We start from the raw sequence: 26,841 nt of genomic DNA, 5'->3' as shown, positions 1-26,841 counted from the left end.
TTTCCAGGGTGGAGGACACACTGTCCCTAGCTTCAGGGGTTTTGTGTAGCTGTTTTCAGAGATGCTTCTAGGGATGTGTAAGTTTTCAGTTCTTCCAAGGTGGTAAGACCTAAAGAGAGGTTTGTTTCCTGGTGTGTGCTTTGGTCTGTGAACTGCCACAAGTGTTCCCTTCTGCTGAGGATCTGATGAGGATCCCTCCTCTTAAGGCCACAAGCTCTGGTGTGCTGGTGTTCCTTCTTGCCCTGGGACTGCCACCTGGGACTGTGACCCAGATCTGAGTAAGGGCAAAGCAACAGCATCCTGTCCCCTGGGCCCGCAAATGTCCTTCTGATCAGTTCTTCAACCCCCTTACTATCTGTGTGCTGAGACTTCTAGAAGCAGCTGCTGCAGTGGCTGATTCAATGGCTCCCAAGGCCTGTGCCTGGTTTTCTGGGACTTGATCTGTGCTGGTGTGGCCTGCATTGGATTGTACTTTCCCCTCACTTGGGTGCAACAGACCTTTCCTGTTGACCTAAGTTGTCTTTGGCTGAAAAATTATTTCATCTTGTTCTTTTGTGTATTTTACTGCTCCAGAATTTGTTTTAGTGCATTATTTAAAGATGTTTGGAAGGGTTTTGGAGAGAGTTCAGGTGAGTCCCTGCCTTTTCTTGCTGCCTCCCCCCACTCCTCATCCATAGTTTTAATTGGATTCTATGGCTTATCTTGCCAGTCAATTACTTGACTTTTGAGCACTTTGCCATAGTAGAACTCTGCTTCCAGCATGAAGAGAGTTTCATCCCAAATCGCTGGAGTTTTCACAGCTGCTGGAGCTATTAGTTGGATGCCCTCTCTACTGACACCGCAAGCTCTGGCTCACTGGTTGCTCACCCCAGGACCACCACCCAAGACCATAATCCAGATCCAAGCAGGTTAAAGCAAGAGCAATTACTCTCTGAATGGTTGCTTGGTCCCCCTACAGTCTGCAGGCAGGAGCTCCTGAGACAGCCAGGCAGTGGCAGCTGCACAGCCTCCACACCTCACACTTCTTGCACTTCTTGCCCCAGGGGCAGGGGCCAGACAGTGCTCTTGGTCCCCCTGTTCCCACAAAGTTCCACACTGACCTTTTACTTTCTTTTTGGCATTTATGGGTTGATAATTCTGGAAATCACCAAAGCTGCTGGTGATTCTCTCTCCAGAAGTCTGCTCTTGGCCCACCACTGGTTGGGGGCACCCTGGGACCAGGAACCACATGGCTCACGTGGGGCTGTGTTCAGCTCCCAGCCTGGTGCAATAGATCCTTCCTGTCCCCCTGCCGGGCTTCTTTCAGCGGGAGCTTTGTTTCTCTTGTCTCTCTGTGGGTCCTGTAGCTCTGAAGTTTGTTTAGAGCCATCAGGGCCCAAATAGTGACCACTAAGTTGTGCTTGGAATGGGACCTATTGTTGGCCCGTCATTGAGTGTCAGAGTGAATTGGGTTTAAGAAAGAAAACTAGCCAGTAAACCTCAAGATATCTTGTTGGGCAGAACACCTATAGGTAAGGGTAAGATACCCTGTGTGGACAGAGGTAGAGGAAGGAGGGGAAGAACGAGGAAGGAAGGAGTTGCATTGCCCAACTGGAACTGACCAATTAGATACCCAATGGGGCAGCTTGCACTGCTCATAGGTTGTTGTTTGTCCTTCATTCTCAAAGAGGACCATGAAATTAGGAAGGTGATGCCACTACTTTTAAGTGAATTGGATTTAAATGAGGGAGGGCTGTGCAGTCATCAGCCTCACTTTCTCCTCCCCTTAGGATAATAGGTTTAGATGGGAATCTTAGAGGTTATGTAGTCCAACATTCTCGTTTTAGACATGTGGAAAATGAGTTTCATACAGTTGAAGGGACTTGTCTGAAGTTATAAAGATAAATAGTAGAGGTGGCATATGAATCCAACGTCTCTGACTCCAAATCTAACACTTTTTCCTGTGCCATGCTGCTTTCTTTATGCAAATACTCTTACCTACCAGACTGGAGATAGTCTTCTGATTAAATTTTGTGGATCCCAAGGCAGTACTGTCTGTCTCTGTTATACCATTTCCATCACCCCATGACCAGCTGTAATCTTTTTTCCTCTCAGATCCTTAATAATTTATAACATTTCTTGCCCATAAGTTATTGTAGGTAATATGTTCTACTCCAGTAGTATAAAACTAAAATAGAAACTAGGAACATCCACTAAACCATAGTGACTTAGAAAAACCACATATTAAAATTATCTTTTGTTCTCTTATCTTTTTATTTATTTTGTTAAATATTTCCTAACCACATTTTAATTTTGTTTGGTTAATATATGTTTGACACCTCACTTTAATCTACTAAGTCAGCCTTATATCTTTTAATTGCTTTTTGTGTAACCTGAAGTTTTGATCATTTTGAGATTGTATTTTTATGATTCACAGCCATGTATTGCTACTACATAGATTAAATATTGATGTTAAAATATGACTGTTGTGCCAGCAAGTAACTTGGGATTATTGAAAGTATCCTGTACAGGAAGCAAAATACCTGATCTTTTTCGTTCTCTTATTTGATTTTATGTTCTCTATACCATTTTTCATCCCAGCGGGTACAATCCATCCTTATAACCTGACCATTGTATAATGTGAAAGTATCTATAGAGATCCTATACTTGATTATAAGACGCCATGGGGGGGGGAGGGGAGGGAGGGGGACAAAATGTGAAATTCAAGGAATTGTGGAATTGAATCCTGTAAACTAAAAGGAAACAAACAAATTAATAAATTAAAGAATTAATAAAAAAAAAAGAAAAAAAAAAGAAAGTATCCTGTACATTTCCCAAGATGCGATCCAGGCTGGGCCTCCTTTTCTGATTAATTGTGAATCCTGCTTATTCATTGTCTGTAATGCTTCTTTAAGATTCTCTGTCTCAGTTTATCTGTCTATATCTTTCTCATAGTCTCTCCCTCTGTTTCTTTCTATGTCTCATTCTCCCTATTTCCCTTTGTCCCTCTTCTATCCCTTTCTCCACTGGAGTAACTTTCTGGGCTTTTTCAATAACTATATGCCATCTGGGCAACATGAGTTTATATCAACTTTGTTTTTCTTTTTGTAATGGCCTAGGCTGACCCTTTGCACATAATGGGCACATAGAGGTTTTTTTTGTAAAATCATAATAGCAAAAACAAAGGCCCCCAGTCTTTATAGGTCACCATGTATATATGTAATTATTCTCTCTCTCTCACACACACACACTTTTACCTTATGTATCTATATGCTGTGGATCTACTTTTGTCCAAGTTCTGGTATACAAATGAGGATTTGTGTTGTTATATAAGATTTCAAAGGAAAAATTGTAGAAGTGATATATAAGGATTAGTATTTACAAGTGGTTGAAAAACCAAATTATAATAGTTGTACTCAGTATGGATGGTTCTTTATTTTTATATCATAGTTGTCATTTATATCTGACACCCATATAGAATGTTGTATATATGTGATCTTACTTGATTCTTACAGTAACCCAGAGACATGAGAAAACAGGTTATTTTGCCATAGTATAGGCTTGTGGTGTGCTGGATATCTTACATAGTTCGTTTGCTTGCTTTGCTTTTGAGCATTCTTGAAGTGCAAGATCAAGGATCAGCCTTTTATATTTGATTTCTCCTGTCTGGAAAGTGACAGGTAGGCATTTAATGAAAGTGGTCTTTGACTGCAGAGTGGGCTGAAGCATTGTGATTGGGGAAGTGAGAAGGGTGGTAGTGATGGCAGGCAAGTGTGACAGAAAATGAGAAGTTGGGGGGTGGAGAGAAGATATCAAAAGGTATTCTTCCTGGTGGTAGGAAAGTGTGGCAAGAAGTAGGATTGCCGTATAGAGCCCTTTGCTCATTAGGCAGTGAAAGGCAGTCAAGAATTCTATTTTAGCAAAGTGGGAGACAGCTTAGGGGAGTAGTATGGGTAGCAGGGTGTGGTGGGCAAAACACTGGACTTGTCAGAGCCTAGAATCTCATGATACTATTGACTGGATTTGTGATGTTATTGGTGAAGTTATCTGGAAATCCCTGGTGGGACAAGTGACAAGTAATACTTTGTTTACCTCCACAGAGTTGTTTCAAGTAAAGAACTCTGCAACCTTGAAGCACTATTGAAAAATGTAGGTTATTGTTTTGGAGTGAGACTTCCCCATTGTCTTTGAATATTTTTTTGTCTACAGTACACAACTGATTCTTCTTGTGGGTGGTGAGATGTGTTTGTTATGGAATGCCACAGAGGTGTAAGTTAGGTTACAAATGTTTGAGGGAAGGGGACTGTCTTGGAAAATTTTTGTATAGGTTAGTTGTTAAGCTTTGTTAAACTGGCAGTGTTAAAGACCTTTTTGAACTTGAAACTGCTATCTCCTCAGGAAACTGCCTTTTTAATAGTGATGATTAGATTTTGTACTGAGTTTAACTTTTTTTTTTACTCCACAGCTCTGTAGCTCATTGGGAAATATACTGCTACTTCTAACTTTTCAGAAGATTCCTGTCTTATTTAAGTCTGCATTTTTTTTAAAGGATGCATGAATGAAATAATCTCTACTAAGGAGGAAGACAAGAAGTGTATGTGTATGTGCATACACACACTTCACACCAGGGAAGGGAATAACTTTGACCTTTAAGGAATGATAAAAAAAATCTGTCAGTAACATATCTGAGCAGGTCCTGTGCCAGATGAGGCTTGCTCCTGTATGGAGTCAACAGAGGGATGGGACACCAAGGTTCTGTGTCCTGCTTAAGTATTGCATTTTGTTGCCTTCTTACACAAGAAACACCACCACCCTTTTATGTTTCCTATTTGGTTAAGCTTTTTATTACTAATATAAGCAAAGGGTATGCTAGAACTGGTGGAGAGAGATTTACTTGTATAGGTGTTTTGCAAGTTCCCAAAGACAAATGCATTTTTGTATCCTCCTAGAAACCATAAGTATAGATCAGAGATTGACTGCTAGATGATTAGTTTTCTTCTCCATCTAGTCATAGTCTTGGAAGGGATGAAATGGTAGTGTCTTCTCTCAGTAACTGTTTTGGCACCTGGATAACATAGTACTTCTCTTTATCGAAGAGAGGAGGTAGAAGCCGATTGGAAGAATATTTGCAAGTGTGTGATGTGTCTGAATAAAAATTGCATGTTAAAATGCAAAATGTTTCTGGTATAAACATTAAGTAGTCTGGAAGTACAGGGGAGAACAGTCTTCTGAATATTATATATCATTTTTAATGTTGGTGATATCTGTTGATCTTGGAGCTTTATGTTACTTGTTATATTACATTTTCCCAGGATTCACCCTTCATTCTCTTGTCATTTTTCCAGGGATACCATTGCACATCCTAACTTTGTTCATGTGGTTTGATCCTCTGATACCACCTGTTAGGACAAATATAATTAAGAAATGAAATGACTGTTTAAATTTCTTATTAATAGCTAACTTTAGAATTTGTGGTTGGATTTTCCTCATGGAGTTTGTGCTTAATATCACAGTACTTAGTGTATGTATCATTGTCATATGTGGAAAATGTATGAGCATTATGGAAATTAAAATACCATTAAGACATGTTCTAATTCTTCCTTTTCACCAACCTGCTAGCTTTTATTACTGATCTTGGTTAACTATCCTAAAAAAATCAGTTCATTTTCTCAGCATTAGTCTTTTAGTTTAAATATCATTAGTATTTCAAGTTCCTTATAATGGAATTTCTATAGTGATACTGTTTAGTAGAAGCCTTATTGGATTATTTATTATTTGACTAGCTGAAGCTCTGGGAGAAAAGCTCCCCCTAGTGCTTGCTGGATAAAATGTCTGTATCTGTATCTGTCTGTCTGTCTGTCTCTCATCAAATCCTCTCATGTAGTGTCATGACTGTTTAGAATGCCAAATGTTAATTTCAATAATCTGTAGTCCCAAAGAATTACTCTTCTTTTTGGCAAATGAAATGTTTTGTTTTGGTGTCTTTTGTATTTAGGGAACTCTTTTCATTTCTTTTTAAAAATGGAAACCAATTTTAAAACTTATGCCCCAAAGTTCTGTTTTAAAGTCCTATTCTAGCATGGAGGTGATCCTAGATTCCCAGAGGCTATTCCAGAAGAGTAGAAGGGCAGGAAGGCCCTGCTGAGCTGGAATGTATCTTAGGGATGGACTGACTACATACCTGTTGTTCAAGGACCAGCCTAACTAACTTTGGAGAAGAGCATCTATCACCAGATTTGCCTCACACTGATGAACTTTTTAGCCATAGTGATTCTTTTTTTTTTTTTAGTATAAAATTAGCTTTTACTTTAAAATAAATGTGCTTAACACTTTTGCCAAAATTGAAACTGAGGAACATTTAGAAAGAGTTGGAAGCACTTTATTTTCCTTTGAAATCTAATAATGTAAATGTCACATTGTAATTTACCTCTCTCTAAAAACCCCTCCCCCCATGCTTATTTTGTGTAAAACCATTTTTCGTCCAACTTTTCCTCACTTGTCAGTTACAGGATATCTGCTATGCCTCAGGGGTTCATGGAACTTGGTGGGGCAGGGAATCAAATCCCCAGAGACAAACAAAACCCAGAAACTCAGGCTAGGGGAAAAAAATTCTTTTCAACATATGGCCATTTATTTATATAAAATCCTTATGGAGAAGATTTAGTGAAGTTAACAGTTGTCTTCAATTCAGCTCTTTTGATATTTCTGAAAGGGTCGTTAATGTTTAAGCTTACCAGGCAGCTCAATGCTACAGCAGAACTAGAGGGAGTCCAGTCTAAGCACTAGGCAAGTGCTATGAGTTCACCACAGAGAGGTCTTAAAATTGAACTTCAGTTTCAGTAGATACTTCAGATTTACCTGAGCAATATCATAGACAGTGTATTCATTTTATAGTAGGCAGGTGCCACTAACACCAGAAGGAACTCCAGTTCCCAAGGGAATTTCCACACCATCAAGAGCGACACTGAGGGACAGCTAGGTGGCGCAGTGAATAGAGCACTGGTCTTGGAGTCAGGAGGACTTGAGTTCAAATTCAGCCTCAGACACTTAACACAAAAACTAGCTGTGTGACCTTGGGCAAGTCACTTAACCCCAATTGCCCTCCAAAAAGCAAAAAAAAAAAAAAAAGTGACACTAGCTGTCGCATCAGGCGCAGTTTTGCCCAAGCCTTTGACACTGTGCTTGCCCTTGGGTAACTTGCTGATGTGTGATGTGTGCTTCAGTTCATACATGTTTCCAAGGGCAGCTTCTCCCAGGAGGATTAATTCTATTGGATCTCTCTGAGATGTGTGGCAGTAATTGGCACTCTTGGAAACCATGTCAGCAAAATAGGGGCTTCAAGTGGGGCGATTCGAAGACCCTGAGAGAGTATTCCAGCAAAGTTGGTGGCCCTGGACCTGTGCCACAGCAGTCACCAGTTATGAAGCTTCTTAAAGGGCTTGTAGTGTTGGCTTTCCCCTTCACGCTCAATCTTGAATATATCAATAATTTCCAGGTCGTAGGCATTGTGAGTAGTAGCATGTGTGTTCTTAACATGCTGCCTGATGATGTCAGCTTCTTCTGAATTCTGGTCAACCACCTTAATATCAGTTTTAAGCTTCTCATAGTTGACATCAATGAGATCCTTGCTGCCATCTTCAGACCCACCACGGAGTAGACTATATGCCACCTCAATGTCCAGTAGGTTATCTAGCATCTCTACTTTGGCCTGCACACAATCAATGTTGTTCAGAAGTGGGGGCTTCTTCATTCCAAAGTCATGGGGGATAAGGGTAAGAAGCGATTGGAGAGATCCAGAATCTGAGTCGCTGCCACCCTGGAACACCACCTGCTGGACCTCGCTGAGGACTGAATATGCATTCTGCGTCTGCCTCTTGCTCAGCTTTCCCAGTGGCATCTTCTGAAGGTCAATCTCGAATTCCACCATGGCCTTTTTCATGCTGTCCACATCAAAGATCATCTTGATGAGGCTCTGAACTGGTTTGGGGAGTTTCAATTTGGTGGCAGACAGTCAGCTTCTTCACAGCCTCTTCATCCTGCCCATAGTCAATCTCCAGGGGGTAGAACTTCTTGGGATACGTAGTGAAGTTGCTGGAATGCCAGGAGTTGCCCGTTTTCTCCTCATATGATTTCAAAAAATGATAAATGGCATCTTCCCTGGATGACATTTGCTCTAGTTTATTGCTGCTAATCACAGTGCCCACACAGCCCCAAGATCTGAATATCCAGTACCTGATTTCTCTATCATCCTCCAGGAGCTGCAGTTTATAATATGAGTTGGTGCCTTTAACAATGTCCACAAGGCCAAGGGTGGCACTGACGATTTTCCCATTTTTTGAGTCCAGAATTAGGATCCACAGCTGCTCTACCTTTCAGTGTTTATTTCATTTTCTTTTCCAATTTGGTGGTCCCTTCTTCTTCCTTGACTTGACCCTTGCTGTTCTTGAAAGAAGGGACGCTTGACTTCCCTCCTGGCTTCACTTCAACAGGTTCTTGCTTCACTTCAGTGCCCCAGGAGGACAAGGTATTCAGAGAGAGCAGCTCTTGGAGGCTCTTGCCGGAAGCAGAGGCATCTTGGAGGAAATCCTCCGATACTACTCGTACATTGGCTTCCTTGACCTCTTCTATCTTCATATTCATCTTTTCAACCTCCTTTTTTGTACTAATGCAGAGGGAAGCTTTATTAGCTGTCCCTGTCAGCTTCCCCTCAAGTTCTTCTACTGTGGCTTTCCTTTCATCCTTGTTTCTGGAGAGCTTCCCCAGAGTCAGAATCTTCATGCTGGACAATGGCTTGTCCGGTGGGTCTGAGGAGTTCACAGTGGGAGGGAATGTCAATGATGAGGGCAGTGGTTTTGAAGCTGGGGCATTAGCTTCTGGGGGAAATACACGCTCCTGCTTTTTGCACTAAAATTTTTTTGAGGTAAGACATTTCCTGGAATTCTTTGGGGATGGTCCACTCCTGCCGGTTGGGAGTCTGTGTCTTGGCAACACACTTGGTCTAGGTAGTGATGTCTCCAGTGCAGTAGTATGCATCGCTCTTGAAGACAAACTGTCCTTTGCACTCCTCACATGGAAGAAGAGCTCCAACAGTCATCCTATCGGCTACTCTGTCCAATATCATAGAGTCCCCAGAAGGCACTTCCTGCTTGTTGACTATCAACAGCTCTTTTAGGTCATTTGTAGAGCAGACTTTCTTCAGTTCATCCTTGATGCTTCAGATGACCTTTGTCTGTGTCTTGAAGAGCTTCTCCTGCTTCGTCTCTGGCCTTCTTCTTGGCTACATCATCTCCATCTACCTCATCTCCTTTCCTCTTCCCTTCAGTTTTGACCGCTGGGAGCTGTTTCTTAAGGGTCTCCTTGTCCTCTGGCTGTAGGACAGTGAATCCTGTAAACTGGCTAGCACTGTACTGAGGCAGGAATCCTAGTTCATTGTGGCATTGACAAAGCAGTCTGGGTGGTATCACCGGTCAGTCATCCCCAGCTGTGGTTTCTGTGGATCAGTCATTTTCTTGGACAACCATACCTGACCCTTTTCTATTTTCTGCTGACACCCTTTGCAAGTGGTTCTATTGGATTTGGTGTACTCAACCGCAAAGCTGATTAGAGTTTTCTCTCAAAAACATGGTTAGATGCCACAGAGTAGGGGGCAATGCCTTAATCGTGTATGTATTGTAAAGGCCACTTGAACCTCTTCCATCCTTATCAAGGGGAGTGCTAACCTTTTCTCCTTTCATACAACACTCTCTCCTTTTGTACAACACTATAGTGATTCTTGCACGACTGAGTCATGAAAGGATTGCTTTTTGCATCAGTAGAGAGGATCCACTCTGATGCAATTATAGATCTTTGAATTATTTTATTAAGTATAGTAGCATGTAAATAAAAAAATCTCTTCTTTGTAGAGTGAGTTTTAAAAGGTTAGCAGAGCTCAGTGTTATATTTTAAAAACCTCAGTGATATGTTTTGTTATTTGGTTATTTAATTATGGTGTCCCTTATAGTCATGAAAAAAACTGAAGAAAAGTCATCCTTGTCCCAGTTTGACTAGAATTACATTATTTTGAATATTTCCAGCTGGTTTTTGGCATCAGGGTACTGATTTCTAAGATATTGAATTACTTACCCTTGATGTACAGTAATTGAGTTTTCCTATTTTAACTCTTCAGCATACACAGTCATACACATAAAGATTATATGATTATGTGAGATTCAAAATATCCATGTTTTCTTTGCTTTCACTTAGTACATGTTTATCTTCCTGTGTTACATCTCAGTGAAGTTTGCCAGCAAGTCTGTGATCAGGGAAAAAAGATAGTTCTCACAGAGTTGTGTGATATAGCAAGAGTAGAACAGAACTTGAATATAGAATAATGCTCTTTTATGATCACATAAATTGACTTAGAATGGTGATTATGGATGGAATGATCTTAGATAAGAGGGGAAAAACTGTAATAAGAAATCCTTTGTTTTAAACTAGTAATAAGTTGAACTGCTCCTTGTTGGTCTTTAACTGTCTGTTATGGGGAAACTTCTGGTTGTAAAAAAAAAGCTTAAAATGTTTTAATTATGGTGAAAATGAAAATCTTCACATTGTACGAACTGAAACTACTCACGGTCCTCATTTATTCATTTATCTTCAAAAGGCTGTAGTTCCTTCTAGCAGCTTGGGAATAGTGATATTCAATTTATGGGTACAGTGTACTACTTTCCTATTAATGTTTTATTACAGCACTAAAGTTCTTGGACAGAGGGTCTAAAACAGCTATAGATGGCTAAGAAAGAGTTCTTTTTGTCTCAAAAGATAAGGCTAGTAGTGGAGAAAAGAGAATAGGAAGTTGTCCTGTTACTAGTTATCTGAGATGGTAATTAGTCTCATGGCCCCTCTCCACTTTAATAATATACACAGTTGTTTTCCTCAAGGGCAGATCTGTTCATATAACTTCCTTCTATGTTCCTTTCCCCATACTATATCCCAGTGGCTTCCTATTACCTCACTTAGCATTTAAAACTCTTTATAATTGAGGCCCCATCCTACTTTTCCAGTTTTGTTATATATTACTCTCCTCCACCTATCAATCACTCAGATGGGTCACTAAACAAGCATTTATTAACATGTGCAATGCACTAGGCATTGTGCTAGATGCAATCCTGATTCCAGTGAACCTTACAATCTAGTGAGAGAGACAACCAGTACATAGATAAGTATATACAGAGTAAATGTTTAGTGAAGAAATAAAAACAAACACAAAGTATTTTTTTTGTATAAATAACAACAATAATAAATAATAAAAACAAAGTGTTTTTTTTTTTCCACAAAAACTGCAAAGGTAGTTTGGGAGAGCACCAGTAGTTGGTAGATTAGGAAAAGCTTCATGCAGACGATGGTGCTTAGGCTGCATATTAAAATTCATCCAACTAAACTTGTCTTCTTTTTAGCTGTTCCTCAAATATGACCTATCTGCCTTCTCACTGCCATGAAAATGGTTGTGTTTCATGATTGAAATGCATTTTCTTCCCACATTTACCTTTTGGAATTCCTATTTTCCTTCACAGTTCAGCTTAAATGCCATCTTCCATATGAAATCTGCCTGGTCCCCCTTGGTGCTAGTACCTTCTCCCTCAAAGTTTACCTTTTTTTTTTCTGGGATTTTGTATAAACCTATATATGTGCATGTTGCCTTTCATGTTAGAATATAAGGTTCTTGAGGGAGGGGATTATTTTGTTTTATCTGTTTCTTCTTTTATCCCAGATACTAGCACAGTGTTTAGCACGTGCTTTATAAATTCAGGAGCACTGAGATACAATGAAAATAGTTATTGGATTTAGAATCAAAGGACCTGAATTTGAATCTTGGTTGTGTCACTTATACATAACCTTATGGGCCCAGATATCCTGAACATCTTAATAGCTCTGAGTTCTACTTTCTAGCTTTGTTCTCTATGACCTTTGGAAGCCAGTTTTTTGAAGGAAATGCATATTGACCTTAATGTCAGCCTAAGCAAAATCTATTTAGGTAGGAAAATCCGTAGGAATTCAGATACTTCATTCCAAAGCCAAGTATAAAGATTGCATGTTATCTCTGTTGCCGCTGGTGCTCATTTGTATTGTTAGCTGAGTGGTGTGACCGTTCTTCTGATTTCTAACCCTTCTGATGACATATAATCTTTTGTTGGGCTCAAGTTGTCTTGATTTTTTTCTAACCTCTTCCATGTAACTGTAATATATGTTTTATTTCCTAACCATTTTCATTTACATAAGCCCTATTAAATATGGTACATTTAATTAAAAAGCAATGTAGTACTGGGTATATCAATATTGACATACTGTAAAATATTGTTTTATTCCTCCTACATGTTAACCTGGTTGATTTTTAATTTCAAACTTGAGGTTTCAAGTACTTTGTTCTGAAATCTGTTCATCTTAATTCCATCTCCAAATGTTTACTGAAATATAGTCAGATAAAGGGAACACTAGGAAAATGATTATTGGTCTAGACATTTCTTCAAACTGTGACTAATGCTCTGGTATCTCCCTAATTAATAAGTGTCAAACTCCTATTCCAAGTTAATTTTAAACAGCAAAGAGAGGTCATTGAAATTAGAGCATTCCTTTTGAAAGAAATCAGAGGCTTTCTTTGACTTTCAAATCCAGAACAATTCATGTATTTCCTGTAGTCAGTGTCAGGAAATACTTGACTTTTGAAGCAGTAACGGTTACTAGTAGGAGATCTTTTAACTGGTGACAGCATACTAACATAAACCTTGAGAAATACTGCTCATTCAGAAAGAGAGAAAGCTTCCTAGTAAATGTGGCAAAAGGCTCTTACAAAGGACTATATTCATTTATCAAATTTATTGTTCCTTGGGAATGGCTCCCCTCTTCAGCTGGATTCCTGATGAAAAGGTAGCTTATATCATTATTCTTGTTTTTTCTGAATTTTCTTTTGCATGGATAACCTAAACAAATCTCAAATCATGTGTCAGTCTTAGATTTAGAATTATATTTTTAAAGTTAAAAGGATCAATATGCTTAATACTACCAGATTTCTTTGGTGCTTGCTAATTTAACTATATATACTAATTAAATAATATTAAGTTTGATAGTACAGGGTTCTACAATAACAGCTTTCCTACAGGAAGGAATGACTTTGATGTTTGTGATTGTTTACTTAGGCAATCTGGAGCCCCTTAGTAAAGGCGCTGAATCAATAACAAGAAAAAGCTAACCATAAAGGCTATTACTATGCTGCTTCTTGGCAATACTGTGCTGTTTCTCAATATTGTGAGTGAAAGTTAAAGCTGTGTAAGGCATTATTCTTTTTTGTCATTTTTTGTGAATGAATTGGTCTTTGCATATTTGAGAAAACGGATGTTTATCAAAATATTTCTGATTAAATATTAGAAGTTAGTATATTAGTTGTCTTTTACTACTTCTCTGAAATGATTTGCAGTTGTTGCCTCTAGCTTGCAGAGCATACAGATACAGTTACAATAGTTCATCTAAAGGAGTTTTACCCTGTTTAAAACATGACTTTTCCCATTAACACTTAAAGTAGGTAAAGTCTATATTTTAAAATTCTCTCTCTTTTTTTTTTTTTTGGAGGGCAAATGGGGTTAAGTGATTTGCCCAAGCTCACATGGCTAGTTTTTATGTTAAGTGTCTGAGGCTGGAGTTGAACTCAGGAACTCCTCACTCCAGGGCTGGTACACTGTGCCACCTAGCTGCCCCATATATTTTAAAATTCTAACTGGCTCACAGTTGTACTTTGAATTTTCATAGTAGCCTTGTTATAGGTGGTTCACTATATTATGTTAGTTCCAAATTATCTTTTTTTTTTTTTAAAGCAGTTGGAGTTAAGTAACTTGCCCAAGGTTACATGGCCAGTTTTTTTTTTTTGTGTGTGTGGGTGTTAAGTATCTGAGGCCAGAACTGATTCCAGGTCCTCCCAAGTCTGGGGCTGGTGCTTTTACTCACTGCACCACCTAGCCACCCTGTCCAAATTATTTTTTGTGGCTTAATGGTGTACTTCTACGAAGAAAATTTAAAAACTAACCATTTTTATATTTTAATAGCCAATACCAGATGCCACATTAGATGTCTTTTTTGGTAAGGTAATGAACTGGAGAATTTTAGAGCTAGCAAGGACCTTAAAAATGATCTAGTGAAAAGAAACTGAGGTTCAAGGGATTAAATGATTTGCCTAGTGGCAGACTTGGGCAAAACTTAAAGAAAATTTAAAAAGTAAATTTTACATAAAACTGCACATCTCTGTATATACAGTTTACTTTTCTTTTTCACCATGTAACTGTCAAGGCTGTCCAGCTCATTCCCACTTCTTTCTGAACTTCCATCTGTTCAAAGAGCTTATAAGGAAGACAAGGAGAGTGATGACTGGGGAGGGAGAGAGAGAAGTAAACATGAGAAATTCAGTGAAACTAACCAGCATATCAACTTATTGTACAGCATATGCAGTGTTTTTTGATCATAGTGGTAAACATTGTGTATACTGATTTCGTTGATTTCACTTACCTCGGTTCACATCAGTCTTTTCAGTATTGTTCTTATTCATAGTTTCTTAGAGTACATTACAATTTCATTACTTTTATGTAATGTCATTTTTATTGATTCTCCCATCAATAATCTATTTTATTTCTATTTTTTGGCTACCATAAAATGCTACTTACTATACATATTTTGGGATGCATGGAGGTTTTTTTTATCTGTAATTGCTTTAGTATGTGTCTAACAATGGAATATCTGGGTGAAAGAATATAGGCATTTTCTTTATTTTTTTACCGTAATTCCAAATTGCTTTCTATAGTGGTTGGACCAACTTATACTCCACTAATAGTGTTTGTGTTTTAGCATGGCTGTCTTTAAAAAAAAAACCTCTTCAGCATTGACTATTCCATCTTTTCTTGTCTATGCTGATTAGCAGAAGTATGAGGCAAAATCTCAAGGTTTTTTGATTTGCATTTTCTTTAATATGAAGTTAACAATTTGCAATTTTTTGCAGAAGTTTATTCATATCCTGTGACTTTACATTGGGAAATGGCTCTTGGTCTTATGTATTTCTCTTAGTTCCATGTATATCTTAGATACTAGCCTCTCAGCAGAGATACTTGATGAAGAGAAATGGTTGCATTTTGAAACTCTCGTTACTTTTGCCAGCCAGCACCATTACTTGAAAATCTGTCAAATTCTTTCTCAGTGGCTTGAGAACCAACAGTACTGAACTGATAAGGCAAAAAGGCCGTAGAGAGTTAAACTTACTTGGTCATATGTTGGCCTGTAACAGCTGACTTCTTTCACAAGCTGTGTCATGTGTATAGTCCCTTATCTCAAAGGCATTACACAGTCTTTCCATTACTCTTTAAAAGGAAGTGATGGATATGAATGTATTACTATTTGTTTAATTGCCTAGTTCTGTCTTCTGTTATTTATTTTTGTATTTTTTAAAATTAAATTTTATTTATTTTTAGTTTACATGATTCATTTCCACAAGATTTTGAGTTACAATTTTTCTCCCTGTCTTTTCCCTATCCACCACTCCAAAAATAGTGATCCCACTGTATACCCTCTCCTCCAGTTTGTTCTCTCCTATATCCTCTCCCATACCCCCTCCAACTTTCCTGTAGGGCAAGGTGGATCTCTATACCCCAGTGCTTGTATATCTTATTTCCCAGTTGCATGTTAAAAAATTTTTTTAAACATTTGATTTTAAAACTTTGAATTCCAGATTCTTTCCCTTCCTTGCTTGTTACCCACCCTTACTGGGAAGACAAGCAGTTCAGTATAGGTTGTACATGTGTAGCTAATGCAAATATTAACATAGTAGATATATTGTAAAAGACTGACTATATTTCCCTCCCTCCTATCCCACCACCCACTTGTTCTATTCTCTACTTTGATTCTGTCCCTTTTCAAAAGTGAGTGCTTCCAACTTCCCTCCCCCCCAGCCTGCCCTCCCTTCCATCATCCCCCCTCTCATCCCCTTCCCCCCCTACTCTCCTGTAGGGTGAGATACCCTATTTAGTGTGTATTTCATTCCCTCCCCGAGGGAATTTTCAAATTCAACGAGAATAAGGTTGACCCATTTCCTTTTGCCTTCCTATTTTTCCCCTCCATTGTAATCATTTTCCCTTGCCTCTTCTATATGAGATAGTTTACCCCATTCTGTCTCTCTCCATCTCCTCTCATTATATTTCTCTCTCACCTCTTAATATCACCTTTTTTTTTTTTTAAGCAATTGGGGTTAAGTAACTTGCTCAAGGTTACACGGCCAGGTGTTTCTGGGTGGGTGCTAAGTGTCTGAGCCCGGAATTCGATCTCCAGGTGTTCTCAACACTGGAGCCGGTGCTCTTACTCGCTGTGCTACCTGGCCGCCCCTTAATATCACCTTTTAAGTATCATCCCTTCCTATTAAATTGGTCCTGTGCCCTCTATCTATGTATACTTGTAATCATATATACACTGAGAAAAGTTTCATCAATTACAATTATTGTTTTTCCATGTAGGGATGTTAATAGTTCAACTTCGATAAGTAGCTTATGATTTCTTTTCCCTTTTTACCTTCTCATGCGTCTCTTGCTTCTTTTATCTGAATGTCAAATTTTCTATTCAACTCTGTTTTTTTCATTAAGAATGCTTGGAAGTCCTCTATTCCACTGAATGACCATATTTTCCCCTGAAACATGATACTCAGTTTTTCTGGGTATGTGATTCTTGGTTTTAATCCCAGCTTCTCTGCCCTCCGGAATATCATATTCCAGGCCCTTCGATCCCTCAGTGTAGAAGCTGCCAGATCCTGTGTTATCCTGATTGTGTTTCCACAATATTCAAATTGTTTCTTCCTGGCTGCTTGTGATATTCTCTCCTTGATCTGGGAACTCTGGTACCTGACTATAATATTCCTAGGTGTTTTCTTTTTGGGATCTTTTTCAAGAGGCAATCTGTGAATTCTTTCAATTTCTATTTTGCCCTCTGCTTCTAAAATATCAGGGCAATGTTCCTTGAGAATTTCTTGAAGGATGATTTCTTGGTACTTTTTTTTGATCATGGCTTTCAGGTAGTACAATAATTTTTAAATTATGTCTCCTGGATCTGTTTTCCAGGTCAGTGGTTTTTTTTCCATGAGATTTCACATTGCCTTCTATTTTTTCATTTGTTTGGATCTGTTTAATAGTTCTTGATTTCTCATAAAGTCACTAGCTTCCATTTGTTCTGATTTAATTCTGAAGGAATGATTCTCTTCAGTGAGCTTTTGAGATTCTTTTTCTATCTGGCAAATTCGGCTTTTAAAAGCATTCTTCTCATTGGATTTTTGAGCCTTTTTTGCCATTTGAGTTAGTCTATTCTTTAAGGTGTTATTTTCTTCAGTCAGGTCGTTGACTCTCATTTCATGATTTTCTTGCATCATTCTCATTTGTCTTCCCAATTTTTCCTCCACTTCTTTTTCCTGTTCCATGCTTTGATCCTTTTTGTCCCCAGAAAAGGAATCTAAGATTTGACTTCTGTGTTTGATTTGCTTCCTTTGTTTGCTCATGTTGCCACTCAATTACTTGACCTTTGAGCTTTTTGCCACAGTAGAACTCTGATTCCAGAGAGGAGAGCTTTGTTCCAATTGCTGGGTTTTCACAGTTGCTGGAGCTATTAGTTGGGTACCCTCTCTGAAGCCTCCATTGGCTCTGGCACCTGGTTACACACTCTAGGACCTCCACCCTAGGCAGTGATCCATATCCAAGCAGTTTAAAGCAAGAGCAATTACCCCTCAGAATGGTCTCTTCGTCCCCCTACAATCTGCAGGCCAGGACTTCTGAAGCAGCCACACAGTGGTGGCCTCTGTGTCTCAGCTGCTTCTCCCTCTGGGGGCAAGAGGCTGGACTGTACTCCTGGACCCCCTCTTCCCAAAGTCCTCATTGACCTCTCACTTTGTCTTTGTTATTTATGGGTTGATAATGCTGGAAACCACCACAGCTGCTGGTGATCCATTATCCTGAAGTCCTTCCAGCCAGTGGCTGGTTGGGGCCGCTCTGAGGCTAAAACCAAGGGCTTGTGTGGGCCTGGGTTCTGTTCCCATTGCACTGCAATGGACCCTTCTTGTCTGCCTTCCAGGCTGCCTTCAGCGGGAGATTTGTTTCTCTCTGTTGCTTTGTGGGTTCTGTAGCCCTAAAGTTTGTTTCGAGTCACTTTTTTACTGGTATTTGAGGTGTTTATGGGGGGAGCATATGGAGTTTTCCTGCTTTTATGCCTCCATCTTGGCTCCACCCCCTGTCTTCTGTTATCTAAAAACTGGAATTCTTGTGTTTAAGACCTGAACATTCTTGGATATTCTTAATAAATAATTTGTTGAAAGGAAGAGAATTGGTGTGCACATCATAGACACCTAAAATCTAAGGATCAGTTTCTATTTTAGCCAGAGATTCTTCATATCAGTTAGTTAAAATTACTAAGTACTCACTATTTGTCAGGCACTATTCGAAGTACTGAGGAAACAGAAAGAAGAGAAAAAGACAGTCTGCCCTCAAGGAGCTCACACCAATGGAGGTGACAACAAGCAACTAAATGTGACTTTTCATATGTACTTTCTGGGCTTCAGTTGACCCTCACAGTAGTTTTTATGTTCATTACTGGGAAACTTGGAGGACTATGATTACTTTTTTGGAGAAACTCATAACATCTTTGAAAGTAATATTGTAGAATCATAAATTTAGATCTGGAAGCGACTTAGAAGTCATTGAGTTCCACCTCTTTTAGTTTATAGATGAGGAAACCAAGGCACAAAAAGGTTAGGGGGCTTGCCTAGGATCACACAGGTACTGTCTTAAGTTAGATTTGAACCCAAGTCTTTCTGATTCTAAGTCCAATGCTCTACTTACTCAATATCAGCTTCATAGAAATTTTACAGTTATCTCTATTATAGTGACACAGATGTAACTTTTTGTGAAGCCACAAGAATGTTATCTGTGTCAGAGTTTGAAAATTACCTGAACAGAACTGTAAATATCAGTCATTTGATGATTTTATTTTTCTGGTTTACCTAGATTGTTGTATATTTTATCACACATTTTGAGAGGTATATTCTTATATGTTGGTTATAGGTGAAATAGCAAAGTTTCCAACTGAAATGAAGATTTTCTTTTCTTTTTTTTCCTGTAGGTTCCTGATGTTATTAGCAGTATAAGGCAACTGTCTAAAGCAGCCCTGAAAGAGGATGCCAAACCTAATAAAGATAATGAGGATGCCTTTTACAATTCTCAGAAGTTTGAAGTGCTTTATTGTGGAAAGGTAACTGTGACCCATAAGAAGGCCCCATCAACCCTCATTGATGATTGCATTGAAAAGTTCAGCCTACATGAACAACAGCGACTCCGGCTCCAGAGTGATCAGCGCAGTTCTGATTCCAGTAATGACCTTATGATCTTTGAGTCAGAAGCACCCCTTTCACCAGTAGATGGTCAATTTGAGGAACTTGATGAGATGACCTCTCCTACTTCTGGCCTAACAATGGTGGTGGGACAGCCAATTTTGTCTGGCTCTCGTGTCTGCTTCCCTGAAAGGATTTTGGAAGATTCTGGTTTTGATGAACAGCAAGAATTTCGGTCTCGATGTAGTAGTGTGACTGCAGTTCCACAAAAGAAGGTGCATGATGGCACCCTAAAAGTACAACCACGAAGAAGACATGCAAGTGCCCCTAGTCACGTTCAACCCTCTGACTCAGAGAAGAATAGAACGATGCTGTTCCAGGTACTAGTTGGGCATTCTGTGAGAGCTTTGCTTTGCAGGGTGTGGTACCTTGTATTGAAGCCTGAAGGCAGACACGGAACCAAGTTGACTTTAGCTAAACTGACCACCTCCAAATGGTTAATTAAATTCTCTTTTTTTATCCCTTCTTGCAAACAAAGAAGAGTAGAGACAAGGCAGAAAACAAGAGGAAGAGAACAAAAGTAGCTTAGATTTGGAGGCAGGGAGAATCTGGGTTTAAGCCAGAGAATCTGACTGTGCTACTTATGACCTATGTGGCACTTGGCAAGACACTTATACTCTCTGGGCCTTTTATCCTTATATATAAAAGGAGGGAGTTGGACTGGATGACTTCTTAGGTCCTTTCGAGATCTAAATGACCTATGGGCCAAAAGAAAGGAGAAGTGATTTGAGGAAATTGGAAAGGGAGGATACATAAGAAAGGAACAGAAATGAAAGGAATATATTAAAAACAGCAAAGTGGAATGAATTTAAGGGGAAAAAAGGTTACATTTATGGCTCTAGGTCTCTCCTACCAATATACTGCATGGTATCAATCCATAAAGAAATACTGTTAACCTAGATCTGCATGTAAGACACCTGAAGGGATCTGGGGTGAGGTAGCATATTTGAGTGAATCACCAAATCTTATTAGGCATGGGAAAAGTAAAGGTAATTTAAAAAAGGAAAGTCTGGATAGTCACACATATACACACACAGATGTATAGATACTATCAGGCAATCAGGAAAGAAGACTGAAGAAATAGTTTATCCAGTCATTGAATATTTCTGTCATCAGAAGAATTCAGGGAAAGGTATGCTACAGGCATCTTTTCTACTGTTCCCCTTCAGCTCTCACTCCATCCCTTACCACTGCCAAAATAAAGCAATGTAAGTTTATAAACTAGAGAGATCCTAAAATTCCTTCTATTGTAGAACCAGAGGGATCATTTGGTCAATCACCAGCACTTTAGGGATGTTCCTTAATTATCAACATACAGATGAGAACCTTTACTTATTTTTAAGGACCTTTAGAGACAAAGTGCCAAAATTTCTTTTGGTGACTCATTGAGATAGTTTAACAGTCATTTGATTCAGCACACATGGGTCACCTTTCATAAGGAGGATGCTTATTGATTAGGTTTGTCCAGACTAACACGTAAGTTTTAATAAGATTTTAAGGGTTATCTTTTACTTTTAGTTGTCTACCTTTGTACTATAAATTCTTCAGCTAATAATACTATATGATTGTGAGGAAAGTTGATAGTAAGGACTTTATTTCAATTCAGAGTTAAAACAGAGATCTGCTACAAACTCATTCATACATTTTTTCACAAGTCGGGAAATTGTTTTGGGCAACTGATATTTCATTGCTAAAAGATAGATTGAGAATGGTAGGTATATTTGGGACAGGTCAATTTAGTGCATATACATAATTGAATTTTTATAGGTAAAGTTAAATTTTAAGTACTTTTGCATTGAAAATAATTAGTATGTCTTTATTTTCAAGGTTGGGAGATTTGAAATTAATCTAATCAGCCCAGATACCAAGTCAGTTGTTCTTGAAAAGAATTTTAAAGATATATCTTCTTGTTCTCAGGTATGTATTATAGGAGATGATAATATTTAAACAAATAGGTTATGTAATACATTGTAAATAGACCTGAAATAACAAGATCAAAAATACTTAACTAGGTTTTAGTTTTGTATACATTAGGCTGTTTAAAATTTACATGTGTATATCATGTAATCTTAGATTACCACCTAGCTACCCTCCTATCCCCACCTTAATAAAGTGTTTCTCAAAATCTTAGTGAGGCATATGAGTACAATGTGGTCATGCTTATTCCTTTGAACTAAAATGGATAGAAAAAAGAAAACTAATGTTTTTAAACAATTCTGTCACAATTTCCATTCCTTTACCCTTTTCTTCCATCATGGCCACCTCTTTACTTCCCAATCATTGGAAAACAAGAAATCTAACAATTCTAATATGCTAGTTGGTGACTTTTACCTTTGTTTTAATTTGACAATATCTTAAGCTAAACACAGTAATACTTTATAGTAAGTCACCCTATCTTGACAAATTTTGTCTTGTCTACTTTATTTTCTTATCTGATTGCCTAGCCTTACTTAACTTCTTTCATCTAGTTCCCTTTTCTAGCTTTCTTTAGGCTCTACCTGGTTGAAGATAGCAGCATTTAGGAAATGAATGGTGGAGTGTTCCTTTATGAGTGAGAAGTACTGCTTTACTCAGGAAAGAGGGCTGCTTTCTTTACTGAAAACATCATGTCAGTGTTGTAAGACCCACTGAGCTAATGAGGTCCTCCGAATACAGAAGTTTTGTGTGTGTTTTTTTCTGCATTCATTATGGAGCTAATGACAGATTTTCTTTTAGTCACTAATGAACTGTGTCAGATTCAGATTACTTTCACTTTGTGGTTCTTCAACCTACCCCTTAGTTATTGGATCACTTCATGCCAGAGCATCAGGCTAACTTTAGCATCTTAGGAATCACATTAGGTATCTGCAGGTTCAGCTTAAGCCTTATTCCTATTTTTATGCTGGCACCACATTTGATTTTAAAATAGCATAGCCCTTCTAGCCAGTTGCTGCTGGCTGGCTAGAGGAGGTTGGAACAAATGCTAGAGCATTTTCTAGGAAGTGTTTTGAAAGTTATCTAGGCTATAGTTGAGAAATAACAATTAAGTATGGTGATTTGTAGAATGGACTGATTTACCTCAGGCACTGAGGCAGTCATAGCTGAATGAAAAGGGTGGATAACTGCTGGCTACAGTAATTTGTGTGCCCGTCTTCTTTTGGGTAGCATATGTAGTTTATTTACATGGACAGTGCATTTTAATGATGACTGAGCAGACAGTAGGACATAGTGCAGAGGTGACAAACACATGTCATGTTGAGTTGTAGTCATCAGTACTCCTGAGTGCAACCCGAACCATATTAAAATGTAATTGGGAAATATTTTACAGAATAAATAAAAATATAATAAAACATATATGATGTTAATGTATGGTTTTCTGAGTCCGTATGTGACTGGCAGGGATCCTTATGTACAATTTTGTGGCCCCTGTTTCTGTTTGAATTTTATAACACTAAATAAGGTAGACTTAGAGTCAAGAAAACACAGGGTCATATCCTGCCTTTGAAATTGTGATCCTGGGGGACAGCTAGGTGGCACAGTGAATAGAGCACTGGCCCTGGAGTCAGGAGGACCTGAGTTCAAATCCAGCCTCAGACACTTGATACACTAGCTGTGTGACTTTGGGCAAGTCACTTAACCCCAATTGCCCTCAAAAAAAAAAAAAAGAAATTGTGATCCTGGGCAAGTTGGGCAAGACTGTTACCTCTCTCAACTTCAGTTTCCTTATCTGTAAAATGAGGGGGTTGGATTTAAGAGTTAGGAAGACCTGAATTTGAATCCTGCTACATATAATTACTAGCTGTGCAACCCATGGCAAATCAGCCAGTTTTTTTCATCTGTCAAATGATAGCACCTATCTCAAACTGCATTGAAGATTAAATGAGATAACCTATGTAAAACACTTCGCAAACCTTAAATTGCTCTATAAATACTAGTCATGATGATGCCTCTCAGGTTCCTTCCAACTCTCAATTTGGATTTTGTGAACTTCTTCCATATAAAGAAGAACTCGTTTATGTTAACTCATTAGACTTCTTGTCACTTTGTATTTGTGTAGCATTTGAATAGTTTTCAGATTTAGTCTATGGTCAGTATACCATTTGATGACAATAGAAAAAAAACTCAGTGATAGGAGGTGGAATATGTATAATGGATGGCTTGATGCCTTTACTATTTCTCTTCCTGAAGCCTTGAATCATACATAGCATTTATTACAAATAAAGTTTGCTTGGATGATCTCAGTCTTTATTTCACTGGATATCAGAGTCATTGTATGAAGGCTTTTAAAATTTTATTTTATAGTATTATACACATTTTTCCTGAAGATAAACATTTTTGTTAAGTGACAGAATGGAGAGTTTTCTTGGTTACATTATTAAGTTTAGATAAGTAGGAAAAGCTGATCAGAATATGAAGGGCCTTTCTTAGTAATTTTAAAATTGTTTTGGATCCACATCCCTAATCTTACAACCTCCAATGCCTCAGAGGTTGCATGGTTTTGTGGTAAGAATACTGTGCTGAGAGGTAGAGAGAACTTGGTTTCTAGTCTTGATACCATCACTTTTCCAACTCTAAAAAGGCCCTAAATGGATACTCTAATGTTCTACCAGTGTATGCCCCATGTCAACTAATTCCAAATAGTAAAAGCAGAACCAGTGCAGCATGAGTGAGTGATTGCTCCATATAGAGGTGAATAAAAAACAATTATCTGTACAGGTAGTATTTTAGTTTCTATGCCCGAACATAGCAAAGATTTTTTTAAATGGAAATTCACTGTAAGAGATGCCACATTATTCATAAAGAAGAAAAAATAAAATTTGAAGTTGTACTTTTATGTACTGATGATGTTTGCTGCTTCATAACCAATATATAAATTCAATCCTATATTCTTGAAGAAAAATTTTAGAGGTGTATTCTTCAGCTTGAAACAACAAATATAGTAAAAAGACCTAAGAAGTAAGTAACAGAAGATCTTGCCTCTTGTTTTGTTTTCTTTTTTGAGTGAGGGAAGGTTAAGAGTGGAGTTAAGCCCTTAATCAACTAGCTATGTGACTTTGGACAAGTTATTTCTGGTCATAGGATCAATCGGTTGGGGCCTCAATTTTGTTCTTTATGAAATTAGAAGGAAAAGTCCCCTCCCCCCTTAAAATTCTGTTTCTTTTTCATTGTTTATATTTATTATTTTTCACATGTGATACAAAGTAAAATGTAACAAGCATATAACAACAACTGCAATAACAACAGTTGACATACATTTAATGTTAACCCTGTGAAGTTGGTAATAATAGCACAGGTGTTATTAATACCATTCTCCAGAGAGAAAGAAGAAAGTGTGAGATGTTATGTGACTTTCTTATGGTCAATAAGTACCTAAGTTGGGATTTGACATCAAGTCTTCTGACTCCAGGTCTAGTATTTTTATCTGCTATGCCCTACCGACTCTCTTTGAAAGTTCTTAATTTCTCTCCTGCCCTTTACTGTCAATGTAGATGAGACTACCTCCTTATTTTATTAAGAAAACTGTGGTGATTCATCATGAATTCTCTAAATTCCGTATTTAAAAATTTCTTAGCATTTTTATTTGTTTTTCCTTCTTTTTGGTTTCAGAAGTTTCTCTACTCCTTGCTAAGGCTGACTCAACTTTGTGTGACCTTAAATTCATCCCCTCTTCCTTTTCTAGGATCTTACTTATTTAAATAATCCCCTTTCCATATATCTGCAATCTCTCTCTTTCTTTTGTTTTCTTCCCATCTGAACTACAAGCCTGCTCACATTCCTCAGTTCTTTAAAGAAAACAATCCTTCACTAAACCCTACTTATATGTTTTTTGGAAAAAGTAGTTTATATCCAATGACATATAATCATGTCACCTCCTGGGCCTCAGTTTTTTCATCTGTAAGATTAGAGTTTAGATGAAATTATCTCTAAATCCTATGATTTTGACTTCTATCTCTGCCACACTATGAAAAGCTTTCCTTCAGAGGTCACTAAAAGTCTCCTTATTGCTAATTCCAATAGCCTCTTCTCATTTCCTTCTCCTTTTTTGATTACTCTGTAGCATCTGACTGTGTTGAACTCTTCTCCACTGCTCCCCTTACTCTTCCTCCTTTCTTCTTTGCTACTCTTTTGATTTTTGTGACAACTCACTATCATCATTTTCCTCCTTCTTTTTTGATCATTCCTTTTTTGTTGTATCTTCCTGGCTTGTACCCCAAGGTTCTTTCTCAGACACTTTTTATACTTTGTTTTGGGAAGCTCACCCACTCCCATGGTTTTTTTTTTTTTTAAAGCAATCAGGGTTGAGTAACTTGCTCAAGGTTACACGGCCAGGTATTTCTGGGTGGGTGCTAAGTGTCTGAGCCTGGGATTCCATCCCCAGGTCTTCCTGACACTGGAGCCAGTGCTCTTACTCGCTGTGCTACCTGGCTGCCCCTACTCCCATGGTTTTGATTCTTACCTCTAAGCTAATGACCTTTTAATCTCTACCTTCAGCCTCTCAGAAATTTTCTTTATTTTTTCTAGTCTCCTAACTTTCTTCATACCAATTGTTCTCTTTTCTGCCTTGTAGCTTGTATAACTTTGCACATTTATGTCTGTGTCATAACTCTTCTTCTATGCCTGCATTCTTCAACTAATATATTGTAACCTCCTTAAGGAAGGAATGATATCTTAATGATCTTTATGTTTCCCCCAATTCTTAGCAAAATACTTTTGTATATTGTTGACTCTTTACAAATAGTTGTTGAGTGAATGAAGAAGCTCCCTTCTTTTTCCTGAAAAAGAGTTCTCTTTATAACTGAGAACCGGCTTGGAAACCAGACATTTTGCTGTAAATTATCAAGGAAGTTACATATATCCCTAGGTATTGTACAAAGCCTGTATCCCACTGGAAGGAGTGAAATGAATCTTATATACAGACAAATACATTCTCTGTGCTCTAATATTGGACTTGTGATTTCTTAAAGGTATATGTGTATAGGTATATATTAATTTCTAAGGACACTATGCTTTCTTTTCCCTCTCCAGGGTATAAAGCATGTTGATCACTTTGGATTTATTTGTCGGGAATCTCCAGAACCTGGGTTGAGTCAGTATATTTGTTATGTGTTCCAGTGTGCAAGTGAATCTTTGGTAAGTGACTTTATTGTTATTTAACTCATACTGGCAAAATAAATTATTAAAATTATAAAAAAGCAGTTTTTTTCTCAATCTAATTAAAGAAGCAATAAAAAATGGAGTATGGAGGAAACATTTGAACTCAACAAATGTGCTAAACATTTATTAAGCACTACTGCTATGTGAACAGCAGCATGGGGATTGTGGATGGAAAACTGGCCTTTGTTTTAGGAAGACCTGACTTCAGTTCCTGTTTTTGACACTGACTGACCATAAAAAAAATAACCTTTCTGTGTCCTTGGAAAGATTGCCTAAGACTACAGATTACAGAGGAGTGACTC

The 26,841-nt window shown here is 38.1% G+C and overlaps 1 protein-coding gene, 1 non-coding gene and 1 pseudogene across 4 annotated transcripts in view; 1 reads left to right on the top strand and 2 right to left on the bottom strand.

Annotated features, from left to right (window-relative positions):
• TBC1D4 (TBC1 domain family member 4) overlaps positions 1 to 26,841 on the top strand; it is a 222,076-nt gene that overhangs the window by 111,078 nt on the left and 84,157 nt on the right. For 2 of the 3 annotated variants that reach the window (XM_069066800.1, XM_069066798.1), the window contains exons 2-4: positions 19,138 to 19,725; positions 21,233 to 21,322; positions 26,411 to 26,515. In XM_069066800.1, the coding sequence (XP_068922901.1) occupies positions 19,138 to 19,725; positions 21,233 to 21,322; positions 26,411 to 26,515 (783 nt within the window). Of the gene's footprint in view, positions 1 to 12,704; positions 12,883 to 19,137; positions 19,726 to 21,232; positions 21,323 to 26,410; positions 26,516 to 26,841 lie in introns of those variants that run through there. The other variant, XM_069066799.1, reaches the window with a different exon arrangement.
• On the bottom strand, positions 1,122 to 12,727 carry LOC138145179 (poly [ADP-ribose] polymerase 1 pseudogene; annotated as a pseudogene).
• Positions 9,593 to 9,720, bottom strand: LOC138145192 (U6atac minor spliceosomal RNA). Its single transcript, XR_011164137.1, has one exon. It is a non-coding gene; the product is annotated as a U6atac minor spliceosomal RNA (small nuclear RNA).

The sequence above is a fragment of the Petaurus breviceps genome, unplaced genomic scaffold, assembly GCF_028583685.1.
Source record: "Petaurus breviceps papuanus isolate PSGF00001 unplaced genomic scaffold, PetGlider_PUasm1.0 90730, whole genome shotgun sequence".
Classification (NCBI taxonomy): Eukaryota; Metazoa; Chordata; class Mammalia; order Diprotodontia; family Petauridae; genus Petaurus; species Petaurus breviceps.
Note: the sequence above shows the minus strand (reverse complement) of the source record. Positions and strands in the feature narration are given on the sequence as shown.